Source organism: Gavia stellata, chromosome 17 (genome assembly GCF_030936135.1).
Source record: "Gavia stellata isolate bGavSte3 chromosome 17, bGavSte3.hap2, whole genome shotgun sequence".
In the NCBI taxonomy this organism is placed as follows: Eukaryota; Metazoa; Chordata; class Aves; order Gaviiformes; family Gaviidae; genus Gavia; species Gavia stellata.
In genome coordinates, this window is record NC_082610.1 from 1,352,063 (window position 1) to 1,367,811 (window position 15,749).

The 15,749-nt window shown below is 46.6% G+C and overlaps 1 protein-coding gene across 1 annotated transcript in view; it reads left to right on the forward strand.

Annotated features, from left to right (window-relative positions):
- PLCB2 (phospholipase C beta 2) overlaps positions 1 to 15,749 on the forward strand; it is a 45,417-nt gene that overhangs the window by 9,222 nt on the left and 20,446 nt on the right. Inside the window, exons 4-13 of the mRNA XM_009816122.2 lie at positions 6,467 to 6,607; positions 7,068 to 7,147; positions 7,782 to 7,835; positions 10,408 to 10,483; positions 11,084 to 11,184; positions 11,893 to 12,059; positions 12,258 to 12,404; positions 12,719 to 12,876; positions 14,756 to 14,838; positions 15,236 to 15,320. Of these exons, the coding sequence (XP_009814424.2) occupies positions 6,467 to 6,607; positions 7,068 to 7,147; positions 7,782 to 7,835; positions 10,408 to 10,483; positions 11,084 to 11,184; positions 11,893 to 12,059; positions 12,258 to 12,404; positions 12,719 to 12,876; positions 14,756 to 14,838; positions 15,236 to 15,320 (1,092 nt within the window). The remainder of the gene's footprint in view (positions 1 to 6,466; positions 6,608 to 7,067; positions 7,148 to 7,781; positions 7,836 to 10,407; positions 10,484 to 11,083; positions 11,185 to 11,892; positions 12,060 to 12,257; positions 12,405 to 12,718; positions 12,877 to 14,755; positions 14,839 to 15,235; positions 15,321 to 15,749) is intronic.

Here is a 15,749-nt window from a genome sequence, read left to right on the forward strand (position 1 = left end):
AAAGGCAGGTTCGGCACAAGCAGAAGGAGGTGCTGCTGGCTTACGTGTCGTGTCGCTGCGCTGCGGGATGCTTTCCTGCACAAGTCGTGAAAATGTACGCGAGTTTAAAAAGTCAGGACAAGAAGGAAATACCCTTTGAGGGTTATTAAATGCGAGATAACGCCTCTGGTTTAGGAAATTGCTGAATTACAAATTGCTGGAAGCTGCAGAAATGTGTTGGGGAAGTATCATTGCGTTTGCCCTGTTCTTATACTTTTCCCCAGGCATCTGGCTGGATCTGTGATCTGACCTGGTGCAGCTGTTGTATTCTAGCCATTGTAACAGGCCAGAGACAGTGTTTTACTCTCCTGGGAGTTGGCTACAGCTCATTTTTTACAAAGAAAGAAACAGAGGTCAAGCGCCAAGTGACTTATTAAGTATTCTCAACCGGCAGAAGCGATGTACTTGGTGACAACCTCTGCTGTGAAAATCCCAAGTGCTTTTTGAATTCTGCATTTTGCAGAGACTCATTTAAAATGAGTCCCTTTTTTATTTCAGGGAATTGCCTGGCATTTCTATGACAACATGTGGTAAAATACACTAGGCTGGCTGCTTATCCATCCTTCTCTTATGGGATGGTGAGCACTGAAATGGCCATTGAACCAACATGGTGGGAGAGATGTGCTGTCCAGTCCTGGAAATTTCTTATTTACACATGGCTGTACTATCCCCGATGCTTCTGCAGGGCTTGCTTAAAGCCCTCCTTGTGTATTCAGTGGGCTTTCCTGGGAACAGAATTTGCTCAAAGGAATGCAGAAGATGTCTTAGCACAACTCACCACACCCTCCGCATAGGGCAGCTATGTCTGGTGTGTCATTACAGAAAGGTATAAATATGAAAAACTGGTGTGATGAAGCAAACAAAGATCTGTTAGAGGTGAAGGGTGGAAGAATGAAAAAGGGTTCTGTCCCCCCGTTACAAAATAATGGCTTGGATTGGTTGTGGGATGTAACTGCTGAAACTAATACAAACGGTTACTTGTTTCATTGGCTAAAAGTGGAGGAGAAGGGGCTAATGGATGATATTTAAGACAGGGAGAGCAAGATCACAGCTGTTGGAAGAGCTTTGGATACTACCAATAACGACTCAAGCATCCTTTTCCCCTCCTCTCCCCTTCCTTGCAAGTGACACCATGGCAAAGCCACAGCCTCCCTGAAGCAAAGCTTGTGATCTGGTTTTCCTACTGAATTGAGGCCGAAGGAATTTGCAAGGAAGGACAGCGCTTTATTGAGGCCTTCTGCACTGTTGCTTTCCCCTGCAAGGCACTGTGCTCTTTCTGGCTGTGGTTCGAGCTGCATGAGGGTGGAACGCGCCCTGAGCTTTTCAGACTGATGTAGGTGAGATGAGTCTCCCTGCTAACGGGTACTGTGGATGTTGGGAATTACCTGCTTTCAGTAACACTCTCCCGCTGCTGCTAAGCAAGAGGTTTGGGGTTTTTCTTTGTAACTTCTCTGTACACAGCAAGAAGAATAACACCAAAGCGCCCACGCAGAAAACCACTTCTGAACAGGCCTGCCATCACACGCACTCCCTCGCCAGTACAGGTCAGGGCATTGTCCCTGCGAGCTGGGAGGCAGGGACCGGCGGGACCCCCTTCCTGACACTGCAAGGGTTTAGGGAGCAGGGAGTCAGCCTGGCGCGCCCGGCAGAGGAAGTGTGGCATTGACACTGAGGGCTGGCAGCAACAGGAGCCACCTCCAAAGGAGAAGGGCCACTGCTGTTTGCCCCAGAAGAAACGGAGCCTGCCTGAAGGTGAGGGACGGCGGTGCTGTCTTTGAGCAAAGACTCTCCTCTCTTCCTGCGCCCCCCGAGCCCTCGCCTCCCGGCATATTAGCACATAAGCATGCACACAGCCCTCGAGTCCTCCCATGGCCTCTTCTATGCATGTGCAGGTTTCCCCTTCTCACCCCCTTTGGTTTATTTTCTTGAGAGCTACTCAGTGTTCTGCAGTGTTTTTTCTCCATGGAATTTTTTTTGAGAGACAGGGCAGAATGAACTTTGGCGCATGCTCAAGAGTAATAAAGATAAGAATTAGCAGGGACTTTGAACATAAATGAGACAAGATAAAAAGCTATTGAATGTAGTTCAGCAGCATGCCAAAGCAGACCAAGATGTTATTTACGATGCAATTTTCCTTCGAGTAACAAGGAAAAATAACAGCTGCTCCATTTTGGTTTTTTCTGATGCACCAAGACCCCAGAACACGGACAGAGAATGTAATAATTAGGACCAAAATACATGATGTTTTAGGCCAGATGGCTGTTGGCTTCATCTTGGGTTTTGTTTAGACAGTTCAGCAGGCATTGGCTTTGAAACAAGCATAATTTTTCATAAAAACAGAAGTTGTATTTTCTGACTGTCATGATTATAAAACAGTTTCATCCTTCAAACGCATTTTGTTGTTATTGAACCCAGAGATGCAGACTCTGAACTGAACATGTACAAGGGAGAAAATTATACCAAAGTATTGCACATGTCATGTTTTGCAATGATAAAGTAGGAGTGAGTAGGGTTTGGGAGCCACCAATGCAGGGAGCGCTCACATTGCACTCGAGCTGAGCAGAGGGCTGAGCCACGGGCTATAAACACATTGTGGGTGGTCAGTCGTTCTGCTGCATCCCGGGGGAAGGCAGCGGCATCTCAGCGCTATGCTCTGGATTCAGCGATGTGCGTGAGCACAGGATGAAACTAAACAAAGTCTGATGTCCAGGCCTCCAAATAAAAGAGTGATCCCAAGAAGCCATATGGAGACAAACTGATATGTGTGCATGCAAGAGAAAAGCAGGTAGAAGCCTGTGGCTTGCAAAGGGTTTATAAATAGGGGAGCAGGGGCCGAGCAAGGAAACAGTCGCATCTGAATCATGGCCTTTTGCCGGGCTGAGCCCTTTTTCTGCCTCTTCCATCTTTCCGCAGTGTCAGCTCTTAGACCACAGAGACAGAAGTTACTGAGGATGCACAGGCTGCATCAATCCCTCACAGTCTGTTCCTGCTCGATTCCAGAATGCCGCGGGTTATTTTGTGCTTTGTGAATCTGTGTGCTGCTGCATTTTCCGGTTCCTTTAGATAAGACAGCAATGAGAGCCGAGAGTGCTTCATCTGCGTGGTTTTTTTCTGCCTCGTCTCGCTGAGATGCTTGGCGCAGAGACAGGCTGGCCCCCGTGGCGCAGAGGCTGCAGGACAGCCCTCCCCGCTTCACAGCAATCGCTCTCGTTGCTGAATCCCGTGATGGAGCAGTGCTGCTACCAAGGACGTGAGCGTTACCTGCAGAGCCAAAGGCATTTGAATATTCTTGGTGCTCCATTTCCCCTCTGGCAACCAAACAAGACCTTTCTTCTCCAAAAGAGAAGATTTGTTGTCACGTCCTGTCTTCTAATACCACAAGCACTGCATTGTGTGGTGCGGTCCGTGAAGGTACGAAATTGTCAGGGTGCAGTGAGCGTGTGCAGCTGTGGCAAATCCCGGCTATCATTCGGCTGTATCCCGTTTCAGGTGGAGAAGGGACTCTCTCTCTCTCTGTCTCTTGCACTGGGCCTGGCTCTTTGCTTATATTTGCATGAGAATTTGCTTTTCTCTGGACTATGGATCTGGTTTGTACAGATGAGGATTTTAGGGAAATCAGGAGGGTGGGAAGTGAAATGCAAGCTGAATCTGTATTTCAACCACTCTGCCGGTGGGTTGTTTTCTGTTTGTTTGGAGTTTTAAGTGGATTTGCTAAGCATGTTTCCCCTCCTCTGATTTGCATGGCTAATATGCTTGTCCTGCTTTTCATGTAGCAATTCCTATTTTTCCTTGATGGCCACCTGCAACGTGACACTGAGTAATTACAGAACGTGCTAAAGGAGTACAGGTTATGAAAGAGCCAAGACGTGGCATCAGGTTCAGTGCTCTTGGACACAGTCTCTGGACCTCTCTCACCACCTTCGCTCAGTGTTACGCCAACATGGCTGCGTCTGTCCCGCGAGGGAGATGATCCCCATGTAAAGTAGGCAGCACAGAGCAAGCGAGTGACTCGCTTAAGGCCAGGTAGGAAGTCAGTCGCTGGGAAAATAGGACCCAGTTTAGATCCCAAACAAGATCATCCTTTCCTCTCCCTGCTGCAGTCTGCTTCTCGTACAATGAAGCTACCAACTTCCCCGAGGTCTTAGGAGGCGTCGTAAGTTAATGCGGTAAAGGGCATGGCGTACAGAAAGTGGCACAGGCTAAGGCTAACCGTGAGCAACAGCTTCTGAGAAGGTGATCGGATATCGGGCCGTTACCAAACACGGCGTGTGTCAGGCTTGTCTGGCGGGGCACGGCTAGATAAAGGCTGAAGCTCTGCTGCAGCATTCAGCTTGCTAGGGACGCAGCGTGACCAGAAACGTCTGCTGGAGAGCCAAGCGACGCCAGCTCGCAGCGGAGGAAGGGCTGGGAGGAGCCCATTTGTAACAACTACAGGAAATGAGTTCAGCATAAACCACAAGTTCTCTATTGTCTCAGCTTCATGTAATTTACAACACTAGAGGTAAGGAAGCTGAACAAATGCCAGTGGGTTTGCAAGATGAAGTTAAATTTGAAGTTAAAATCCTAACACTTTGCCACTTGTAATGAAAAATTAAGCTCCATCAAGAAGTTGCTATGAGCGCGGAAAGGAGGTGTGGGTTTGTGGGTGCTGCTCACTTCTGTGAAGGAAAATTACTCTCAAAGCAAAAATGAGCCATTCCCTAACTATTAGAAAATAGGCACATCTTCTGGGTGGCGGACTGCTTTCCCCCTTCTTTCCCTCCAAACGCTCTTGCATTATACAGGTTTCAGAGTTACCCCTGCGGAGAGTTGCTTTTATGAAGTGAGAAACAGCAGTTGGGTGATCTTGAGTTACAATCCAGCCCATCCTGTTTTTCCTCAAGATGCCTGTTTGCTGCAGATGTGTCAAAATTGCACATGCTCCAGAAATTTGGAAAAATGCAGTGGAAAAAACCTGCAGAGTTCCTTATAAAATATATATGCCGCTCTGTGTGTGACATGGTGCAGACACAGAAGAATGCCTGAAGCTGAGCTGTTCTGGAGTGTCTGCTATTTACAGTCTAAATGTAAAGAGAAAATTCTGTGGCAGAAGTGGAATTGCTTCCATTTGAATCACAATGGGATGCAAACAGATGGTTGCATACAGGGGTTTTAATTGGTTTGGGCTAAATTGAGGTCCATGGAAGTCTAAGACCGGGGAGTTCGCTTTCTCCAACTTGCAAGGATTCAGACATTGTCCGGTTAGTAGCAGCTTAGCAAGTCACTACCCGTGAGCTGAACTGCAGCGCCTGACTTTGTATGTGCTCGAAGTTTATAGCAAACACAAAGGTAAAGCCATGTAGCTAAAACCTCTTTTGCTGAAGTTAACGTGATGCGTGCTGTGTTAAGGTGTTACTGGTGTTTTAACTTGTTGAAGGGCAGTAACTCAGCCGTGCCTCTAACGGTAGGTTTGTGCACGCAGCGAGAACTCAGATTCCAGCTCCACTTAAACTGCTGAGTCTGACCCGCTCCGCTAACAAACCCAGGTCGTGAATTTTGCCCTTAGTTTCTGAAGGAGCAGGCGCTCTGACAGCCGCCCTCCTTGCTCTGATATGGATTTATCCTCCACTTCATATAATGAATTGCTCTGCTTTATTCTAGGACATGGGAACTTTATCTTTTCATTACAAATAGCGACCGTCAGTACAACTCCAGGATACCTTGGCTTAGTGACGCCTTACATAGGAATGCAGAAAATGCTAAATAATTTAAAGAGATTCTATAAATACTTTCATATGGTGATGAAATCCAAGTATGACTAATCGGATGAGCCTTATACTTAACAAAACAAATCTCTGGTGAGCCATCGCTGTAGGATACTGCAATTGCTATGGAAAAAACCACTTCTAGCAACTGACAACTAGCAGAAAATGTGACTTGGAGGGAGAGAGCCCATCTCTCCAGTGCCCAGCTCTAAAGCTGGTAGAGCTTCTGGGTCCCAAACAACATCTTGCTTGTGGTGGTGGGAGGTTACAGCAAAAGGTATCACACTAATCTAAAAGACTTTCTTAGAGTGTGTTTTGACAAATGGCTGTGTGGTTAATCACCTCTGGTATGAGCAGGCCAAATACTCCTCTTGTCTGCAAATTCAGGCTGAAGCTTCAGAAGGAATTTCTTTAAGAGCAGTCTCCAACTTTTACTTTTTCAGACCAAACCAGCATGTTTGTGCAGTGATGTTAGTCACAATGTTTTGTTTCACGGAGGATCCAGGTAATGCAGACTCCAGAATAAAGATGAAAAATAAGGAAGGCCAAGGAGAGGAAGATCACAGGAAACCCTTGAAAAGCTTGCTGTGAATTTGGGCCAATGTTTGGATTGGGTCCTGTTTTTTTCAGGTACAGTTTGCCTCATTCTCCCTTCATCCCCATCCGTTCTGTTTCTTTTGCAGTGCCAGAAGCTCCGAGAGGTTTTTAACTTGGATTACCCTCACAGCACCTTCCTGCTTAAGACTCTGACTATTGTATCTGGCCCTGACATGGTGGACCTCACTTTCCATAACTTCGTGTCCTACAAGGAGAATGTTGGCAAGGTATCTCGTCCTGAGGGCAAGGAAGTGCTAAGGATTGGGGCATTAAGGGGGGAGCAGGAAAGGAGAGGGGAAGACAGGGAACCTGAACCCTGTCAATGTTACTGGCAAGGTTATAAACAAGCAGGTTTATGTTCCTGTGAAGTGTGATACCTCCACAGTTCTAGAAATTTCTGCCCCTGCATGGAGAAGAACCAGCTGAGGCAATTTAGTATGTCATTTTTGTCCTTCTTGTGCTTTGTATGGATAAACAGACAGCTGGGAAGACTCAGTGGAAAAGTTTCAGCTGCTAGTATATATAGGCAGTAGGAAGGTGATATAGCCGAGCCCGGGGCGCAGTTGTTGGGATTTGTAGCCCAGCAGTATCGGGACAGGTCCATGCCCTTTCAGTGCGTGTTGCTGAGTACTTCTTGGTGCGGTTCCATAACGCCCAACTGCCTCTGCCTTGTGTTTTTGTTCCCAGAGCTGGGCTGAGGATATTATGGCCATCGTTCGGAATCCCCTCACATACAATGCTTCTCGGTACACCTTCCTAGAGAAAATGTAAGTGATTTCTGACAAACGTTGTTCTCTGAAACATTCATGTACTGCCCTTTCTGTCTGTACTAGAAAGAAAAGGCTTCTTAGCATCCAGGCCATTTGGCAGCCTCCAAAACGAGTCCTGTGCCAGCTCAGGAGCCCCAAGGCACAGGGAGGGGGTTAGTAGTTGGGCCATATGTTGCATGACAACGACTGGCACAAAAGTGCTTGATCCAGTCAAACACACAGGTGGTATTAGACAAACCGAAATTCCAAGCCTCAAATGTGTCTCCCACCACAGTCACAACACTGACCCCAACAAAGTGCTGCCTCTTTTTCTTGGCTCAGCAATACTGTTTGGTTGGCTACCTGGGATCACTGAGGAACCCTAAATGATAGGGGATATCCTTATCTCCTATCTATATCATATGTTTCAGAGGAATCTTTCTGATATTTAAGCTTTTATAATTTGCCTGTTTCTCCTTCCCAAGAAACAGGAACAGGTTCTGTCTGAGGTTAAGCTGCCAGTCTGTAGGACCCCTATTTTCAGTTAACTGTTAGACTGCTTTCCCAATTGCTTATTTTTAATTTCTCCTTACTAACTAGGACCTCTAAGATTGTACAAGTGCATTTTCATAATCTTTGGGTTTTTTCACAGCCTGGTGAAGCTGAAGATGCAGCTTAATGCAGAGGGAAAGATTCCGGTCAGGAAGTGAGTATGGATATTTGTTTGATCGTGTGTTCAGTCAGACTGAAGGCAGAGCAGCTGGTAAGAGGATGGTTGCCCAATGGCTTCAGCTGCCTGCTGTTTCTGCACCTAAGAGGTAGAGATCATTCCCTCTGGATTCAGGCCATGAGAGGACTCCTGCTGCACCTAGTTTCCTCCCAGGGAAGGCCCTGGGACGTAATTTGGGTCTGGAAAGGAGACCTTTTGTGGCCTTCATCTACAGCAAGAAATTGCCTTAAACAGCCATGGATTTCACTTCCTGGCTGTTGCCAAGAAATAATCAATGAAACCGAGCAACTTTGGTAAACAAAATTCTGATCACAGATTGTTTTGCAAACCTGAGTTGAAAGGTGGATGAGGTGTGGGACTTGTTTTACCTTTCATAGAAGGAGTTCTGTGTTTGAAGACCTTTTTTGCCTGACTCTCCAGCTAGCCTGAAGCCAGGGTCCGTTGCTTTCGCTTGTCTGCTTGCTTCATGTGGGAGCACTGCAGCAGTTCTCCGCTGGTGTAGTTCCGCTGCCCCCAGTCTTTACTCTGGATGTGCACGAGAGGGCAACAGCCTTTGAGGGCAGACCTCTGGGCCAACGTTACAGCTGGTTCAAGTACAGAACAGCGGAGGTTTGCACTTCACTGTCTCCAGGGTTGGCTTTGTGCATCAGGGTAGGACTGCCATTAGAATAAGCCAAGGCTGCTTTGCTGAAGCAAAGACCAGCCTATTACTTCTCCCCCGCACTGCATGGCATAAATCTAGAAATGATTTTGTGCCACTCAGTGTCTTCCCTAGTACAGTCACTCCATGGCTGATCCTATGGCTCCTCCATGTTGATTCAGCTCGTGAATGAGTGACAAAAGGCTGAACTGCCATGTTGGATTCCCTTTGGGTGCGTAAATTATCTTTTGTCTTAAGAATAAGGACCTGCAGATAGTGCATTTGTGTGTATTCACTGGGAAGTTTTGAACCACTCTGCTTCTAGGTTTACGCTGTGTTACAGCATCGCAAGAGGCAAGCGCTAATCACCTGTAATAAATATGCTACCTACTGCGTGTTACATTGCGTAATGATGCTAGATTAAGTCTATGCTGGCTAAGTGGGCTCCTGGATGGTTGATCATTATTCAACACTAAACATTTTTTATTGTTTGTTTTCAAAACCACCTACCAGCAGAATTTCATTCTGTCAGAAACCAGTGTATTCATCAAAGGGCTTTAAAAAAATGTATAGGTCTTAAATGAATAACTCACGCTAGGGAAGAGTACTTTGAATTGATCTTTAAAATGCAAGCAAGGTAGCATTAGTGCAGAGAGAAAACAGCTTATTCTTCTGAAATAAGCTAGAAAAAATACCTGGTACAGACTGTACCTCTCTCCAATGCCCTGATCTGTCTTTCTTGCAGAGTGGTAAAAATGCTTTACTGTGTAAAGCACTAGACCATTAAATAGTCCAGATTAAGAGCCAGAATTATAAAAATATTCAGTATCTCCAGGTTCAGGTATACGTAAGGCTTTCAAAACGCCATGTTTGAATTCTTCTGAAAATTCCACTGAGCATCTGCCTTTCTCTTTGGACATTTAAATCCCTTTTGAATCATAACAAGGTGCTGCAATTTTTGCCTTGCAAAGGGCAGCTTGGGAACCAATATGCACAGAGTTTGCATAAGCCTGCTGCAGCTCCCACAGAACACCTCTCCACTGTCAACACTTTGGGCACTTTTTGTTCCCCTTTTTGGCTGTGAGCACCTGTGATGCCAGGAGCTTCACAGAGCTGACGTCTGAATTTATCCACGGAGGAGACCTCATTGCTGCTGACTGGGATATTCTGAAAGTAGGGAGGGTTCAGTTATTGTTACTATTCCGTCGTGCAGCAAAGAGGCTGTTTAAGCTGAAGGCTTGACCAAATGAGTTCTGCCCTGCAGACCAGCACCCAGCTTTCTAAATTGGACTTTTGTGCTTCCATCATGTAGTATACCAGCTTCTTTGCCTGTCTAAGGAGTTTGTTCCTTGAATTCACGGAAGACTTTTGGTTCCAGAAAATTTTGCCTTCTTTCAAAGCAGCGAATGTGCACAATGTTTGTTTGCTTTTTTTGAATGTTATCTTGACTACAAAGTTATTCCTTGCTAACGCCAGCTACTGCACGGGATAGTGTCTTGTGGGGGGAAGTGAAGTGTCCTGGGGAATTTGTGGCACGAGGCCTCCTACCACAGAGGGCACCTCCCAGAGGGGCAGGGGCAGGACAGCGAAGAGGGATTTTGGGAGTACGCTGATGTCGTTTGGCAGCAGGGCTCTTACAGAGTCCATAGCAGAAATACAGAACTTCTGTATTCAGGCAGCAGACAGAAAATCCACTGTAGGTTTATAAGACTTGGTACATCAGTTAGTCCCTTGGGGAAGCACTGTCTTGCTTCTCTGGTTCGTGTTTACAGTCTTCTTGTCAGTCTCCTTTGCTCTGCATTTTGAGTGTCTTGCACTCTGGCTGCAGCTCCCTGCCACCCAAACCCAGGCTTTCTGACTTCGCTCCTGTTACACTGTGGTGATTTCGTTTTTCTCCTGTCTCGTCAGTATTTTTCAGATGTTTCCAGCGGACAGGAAGAGGGTGGAAGCGGCGTTAAGCGCTTGTCATCTTCCAAAGGGCAAGGTAAGGGTTTTGCTAGGTAGTCAAAGGTCTCGCTAATTTGAGAATAACCTTTTTGCCTACCCTGACTGTGATGCCCTTGGCTACAAAAAAATCATCGGTCCAGATGCCCTTAGTTGCTGTGAAACCTTTTCCTTACCACTAGCTGCCTTAACTGCAAGCCTGCTAGGATCGATTCTTACTGATAGTATTGCAGTAGCACTTGCGACTCCATCACTTGCACTGTGTGCCACAAGAAGCAGCACATTCCCTTCTGCCTGTTTCACTGCCTGCTCTTTGAAGCAACAGATCTGACGGTTAATCTTGGCACTTCTGCCAACCTGCAGAGTACAATCCAGGCCTCTGGCAGCTCCTGCCACTGCATCGAGCTTTAGCTTTATACCATCTCACAAGAGGCACCGAGGGACAGTTCAAATAACTGTCCGTTCTGGAATAGGGCATTATGGTGCCTCTCCACTCCATCTGTTCCTTCCCAAACACCTTGCCAGATGTTCCAGTCGCTTACTTCCATTGTCACAAACAAGTGCTGGACTGTGGGTGTTAACGGAGAGGTCAAAGCCGTCATGGGTTTGTGATATGGGCGTGTCTTTATTGCATTCTCAGAATGATGCCATCAACCCAGAGGACTTCCCTGAGACCGTGTATAAAACTTTCCTCATGAACCTGTGTCCACGGCCTGAGATTGATGAGATATTTACCTCACAGTAAGTTTCCTTCAAGCCACAGCAGAGAACTCAATCTTTTGTGGCAAAAGATGGGCAAAAAGGAGGGGTGAGGGGATTTTATGCTGTGTGGTTTCTGGTCTCAGGCCTTACGAGGACAGATACCCAGGTCACAAAACAGTGCCAGTGCACTTAACGCTTTCACTCACGGCCTGAATAAAAAGGATGAGACCTCACTCAAGGATGGGACTTGTAACTGTCACCATCAGGAGGGCTGATTCCAGGGCAACACTAGATCACGCTAATGTGTTACTGCTTGTGGCTAGCCCCAAACAAGGCCACGGACAGTGTGGGAGCCACACATCCTCACAAATAGCCAGGGACCTTTTGGGGTTTTTTTTCCCAAGTAACTAAATCTGTGACTACTTAAATGGACTTGATTTCGTAGGGCAAGCAATTCGGCGTGCTCTGAAACTCAAGGCCCTTTAGAGTTTGAGCCAGAGGCTCAAAATATGCTTTGTGCTCCCCTCAGCACAACCTCTTCACAGTATGGAATTGGTGAGGAAGAAGAAAGGCCTCAGTGGGAAGCATCATTTACAGGAAGAAAAGTAGACAAAACAGAAATCTGTGGGCCGAGGGACGCGGATGCCCATTGCTAACCTGAGGAAGGACCAATCTCTCTTTTGTGAAAAGGTTTTCTGGGTAATACACAGGCCTTACCTCTGCTCCTCTGCAATTCTCTCACCTTAGCCATTTAAAAGCAAAGCCCTACATGACCAAAGAGCACTTGGCAAAGTTTATCAACAAGAAGCAGCGAGACTCTCGCCTCAACGACATCCTTTTCCCACCAGCCAAACCTGAGCAGGTGCAGAGCCTGATAGAGAAGTATGAGCCCAGCGGGATTAACATCCAGAGAGGTGAGTCTTGTTCAGCCCAGAAGTCTTCTTATAGAGGGAGTATGAAAATAGCAGAGGATCTCGTGCTTTCTGCTACCCTGGCTTTCCCAGGGGAGCAATCAGCCTGATTCTCACAAGTCCCTGTGTTGCAATGCACGGGCAAGGAGGTGCCAGAAGCATTTTGTTTCAGTACTATTAATGGCTTTGTTTTCCATGTAGGGCAGTTGTCTCCAGAGGGGATGGTCTGGTTTCTCTGTGGCCCTGAGAACAATGTGATAGCACTGGACAAATTGGTGCTGTACCAGGACATGACCCAGCCGCTCTCTCACTACTTCATCAATTCATCACACAACACATATTTAACAGGTATGGGCAGTTCCATGCCTGCCTCAGCTCCGGCACGTTTGTACCACCACCGGGGATGGATGAATGATACTGACAATCAGGCGGGCAGTATCTGCCCTGAAGCTTGGAGGGCTGAGGGCTGTAATGCACTCTGAGGGGCTTGGCATTTAAATGCTGTGTAAGAAGAAGAAAGGTCAGCCTGTAACCGAAAACATCTTGTCAGTCTGCCACATACACCTTCTCAAGGATGGCAGAGTTCTGTTGCTCCATTTTATGCAGAAACCGTCCCAGGTGAATAGCTAATGTCGAGCCTCCCTCCTTCTGCTCTCCTCCAGCTGGTCAGTTTTCTGGTATCTCCTCTCCCGAAATGTATCGCCAGACGCTGCTGGCTGGCTGCCGCTGCGTGGAGCTGGATTGCTGGAAGGGCCGTCCCCCGGATGAGGAGCCGATCATCACTCACGGGTTCACCATGACAACTGAGATCCTCTTCAAGGTATGGAAAGAGTTTTCTCCACATGTGCATTCCCCTGCTTGGTTTTAGACTGCTCTCTGTCTGAGGAGGCTGGCTGAGGGAACTGTCAAATGGATGGGCTGAGGGCAAAGATGTTTGAGAGGAAAAGACCGATAGCAAGATGACAAGTGAATGAACGTGTAGATAGAATGAAAGATGAACAAATAGGCAATAGGTTTGCGTACACTTTTGGAGTGGGAGGACCAGAAGAGAGGTTGTTAGCTGGATGAAGATGAATGAATGAGGGAAATGTGGGCAGTCAGGTAGACGCGATGGAGAGATGCTTGAGTAGATGTGCCTGCATACACAGGGCTGGGTAGCAAGATGGGTTGTATGGACAGAAAGTTGCATGAGGGTGGTGGATTTATGGAGAGCTGTACGTCAGAGAAGCAAACAAGATGGCTTTTAGAAAACAGACGGTTAAAACGAATTACGTGAGTGTGTGGAATGTGTTCAGTGGAGCAACTGCCCTCCAGCATGCTGGGCAGGTGGCTTCCCTGAGGATTCAGCTCCCAGGCTTCAGAAGCACAGTGCAAAGCCTACTTCTGCCTCGGGCATTTAACCACAGAAGTTACAAACAGCTTGCAGGTTAAAAATCAATGCATCACACTTATTTTTTCTGCACTCCTTTACACAGCTGCTGCCAACAAGCAGAGGCACTTTAGGTTCTTTTTAAAGCTATTTATTCTTATTCCATATCTTCCCCTCAGTTCCCACACTTCACTATTATTAAAATATTTATGTGGGGGGAAAAAAAACCCCAATCCTTAAGATCCAGGGGTATTATCATATTCAGTGCCAGTGATTTCCCAAATCCTGTAGTACCACTGCTGCTTTTTGCACAGCAGTACACTACAGATAGGAGACATAATGACAGCTGTAGCTGCTGTAATTGCAGGCTTCTGCTAAAGCATGTGACTGTACCTCAAGGAAATTATAACCCGTTAACGCAGCATGTGCCCAGGTTTTAGTTTTACATAATACGTACATCTTTCCCTCCACACCTCTCTCCCTTTTCTACCATTGCCTGTGGCCTTTTAGTAGCTTTTTCTGTAGTTTCCCCTCCTCTGAACCTTGCAGGTTTCTGTGATAGAAAGTCCAAGTGGTCCATGCAGGAGCAGCTGTGGCAGCCTCCCTCAGTGCTAAGATCATGGCTGGACAAGGATGCAGGGGGCGTAGGGGACTGTAATTGCAAAGGAGCAAATGACACTTCTTTACCATGTCAATTAGCAGCACCAGAAAAGAAAATACTGGAAAGTTTGTGGCAGTTTAACAGGGCCTTGGGGCAAATATGATTATTTTTTCTTACATCATTAATACTGAGAACGTTTCCATGGTATTTGCATTTGAAATGTCAGCACTGCTGGTTACTGAATGTACCAGTTTCCTCTGCTGCTAGACAGAAGGATTTTATAAGCAGGTGAAATGATATAAAATTGGACAGGTTCAGAAGTAAGTATAAATAGGGTTTGAAGCAGTTTAATCTGGTGCTGCATACGCCTTTCTCTACCAATGCAAAGTGCATGTGGCAGTGGGTTGCCTCTCTGGCAAGATGCTTTCACATTCGTTTATGTGGACACTGAACTATGTAACAAAAGTAAAAACTCATATTCTTACATCTCCAGCTTCGTTTTTTGTGCAAGCTATTGAGTTTAGCTGCATGTGGTATCCTCTGGAGCTGGAAATGCGGGTGGGTATGAAAAAGATGACACTTCTCACCTTCTTACTGGAAGAAGTTTAGTTACTTTAAAGAGAAGCTCCTGACAGTGATCAGTTTGGAGTCCATTCAGTGGGAGGTCAGCTGCATGTCTCTGTTATTAATGAGTGCTGATCTTTTCTCTGACCATTGCCTCTCATTTAGGATGCCATTGAGGCCATTGCAGAAAGTGCATTTAAAACATCTCTCTACCCTGTCATCCTGTCCTTTGAGAACCATGTGGACTCGTGAGTATCTAGTGATTGGGAGGATTGTGTTCTCTGTTGTCCAGAGCAGAAAGTATACAGGCAAGGGCTCTGGGTTTTACGTGAGTGCCTGAGCTGAAATGAAACATCGATTGAGATTTCTGAAGCAACTGGAGGTGGGTCAGAGCTGAAAGATGAGCCGTAAGCTGCAGAGTGAGAGTGACCACAGTTTTGCAGCCTTTTAGCTCAGGATGGCAGAGTATGAACAAATTGGGGTCGGCCTGGGAAGGGACTTCAAGATCTGCATAGCTGTCTGAGTGAAGGCAAGAGATGGTTTTCTGGGTAGAGAACATGGATCTCAAGATGGTTGTTCATGCTAAGCTCTGGATTTGGGCATCTGTTTTCCTGCTCACTCCTGTGTGGTCTCTTTGTCCGTTAGACCCAAGCAGCAGGCGAAGATGGCTGAGTACTGCCGAACCATATTTGGAGACAAGCTGCTGACAGAGCCGCTGGAAAAATACCCAGTAAGTGGAAGCTGGGGAAGGAGGCTAGTGGAGAGGTCTTCCTGAAAAAATTGGTCACTCCTGGTGCTAGGAGATGCCACAACAGCTACAAGAACAGTGAAAGAGAAGACAATGCCTTGGACAGATAAGCCTGGTTCACAGGGGTGAGCAACATAGTAAGTGGATGGAAGCCCTCTCAGTAGCAGAGGCTTTCCTAATCACTTGCCTGACTCTGCTCTTATTTAACACTCTGTGACTTGAGTGACTTTGGAAACTGAGCTCTCGGTAGCCAAATCATACCAGTTGTATCAAGATGAGTCAATGTATTTTTGTACACGGTGCTGTTTCAAATCTGTCTGCCAGCACTTTGGAAAGAAACAGGAACAAGGGCTTAGTAACATTTCAGGCTTTTCCTACCAATGCTTCTCAATTCGTGCTTCCAACCTGGAA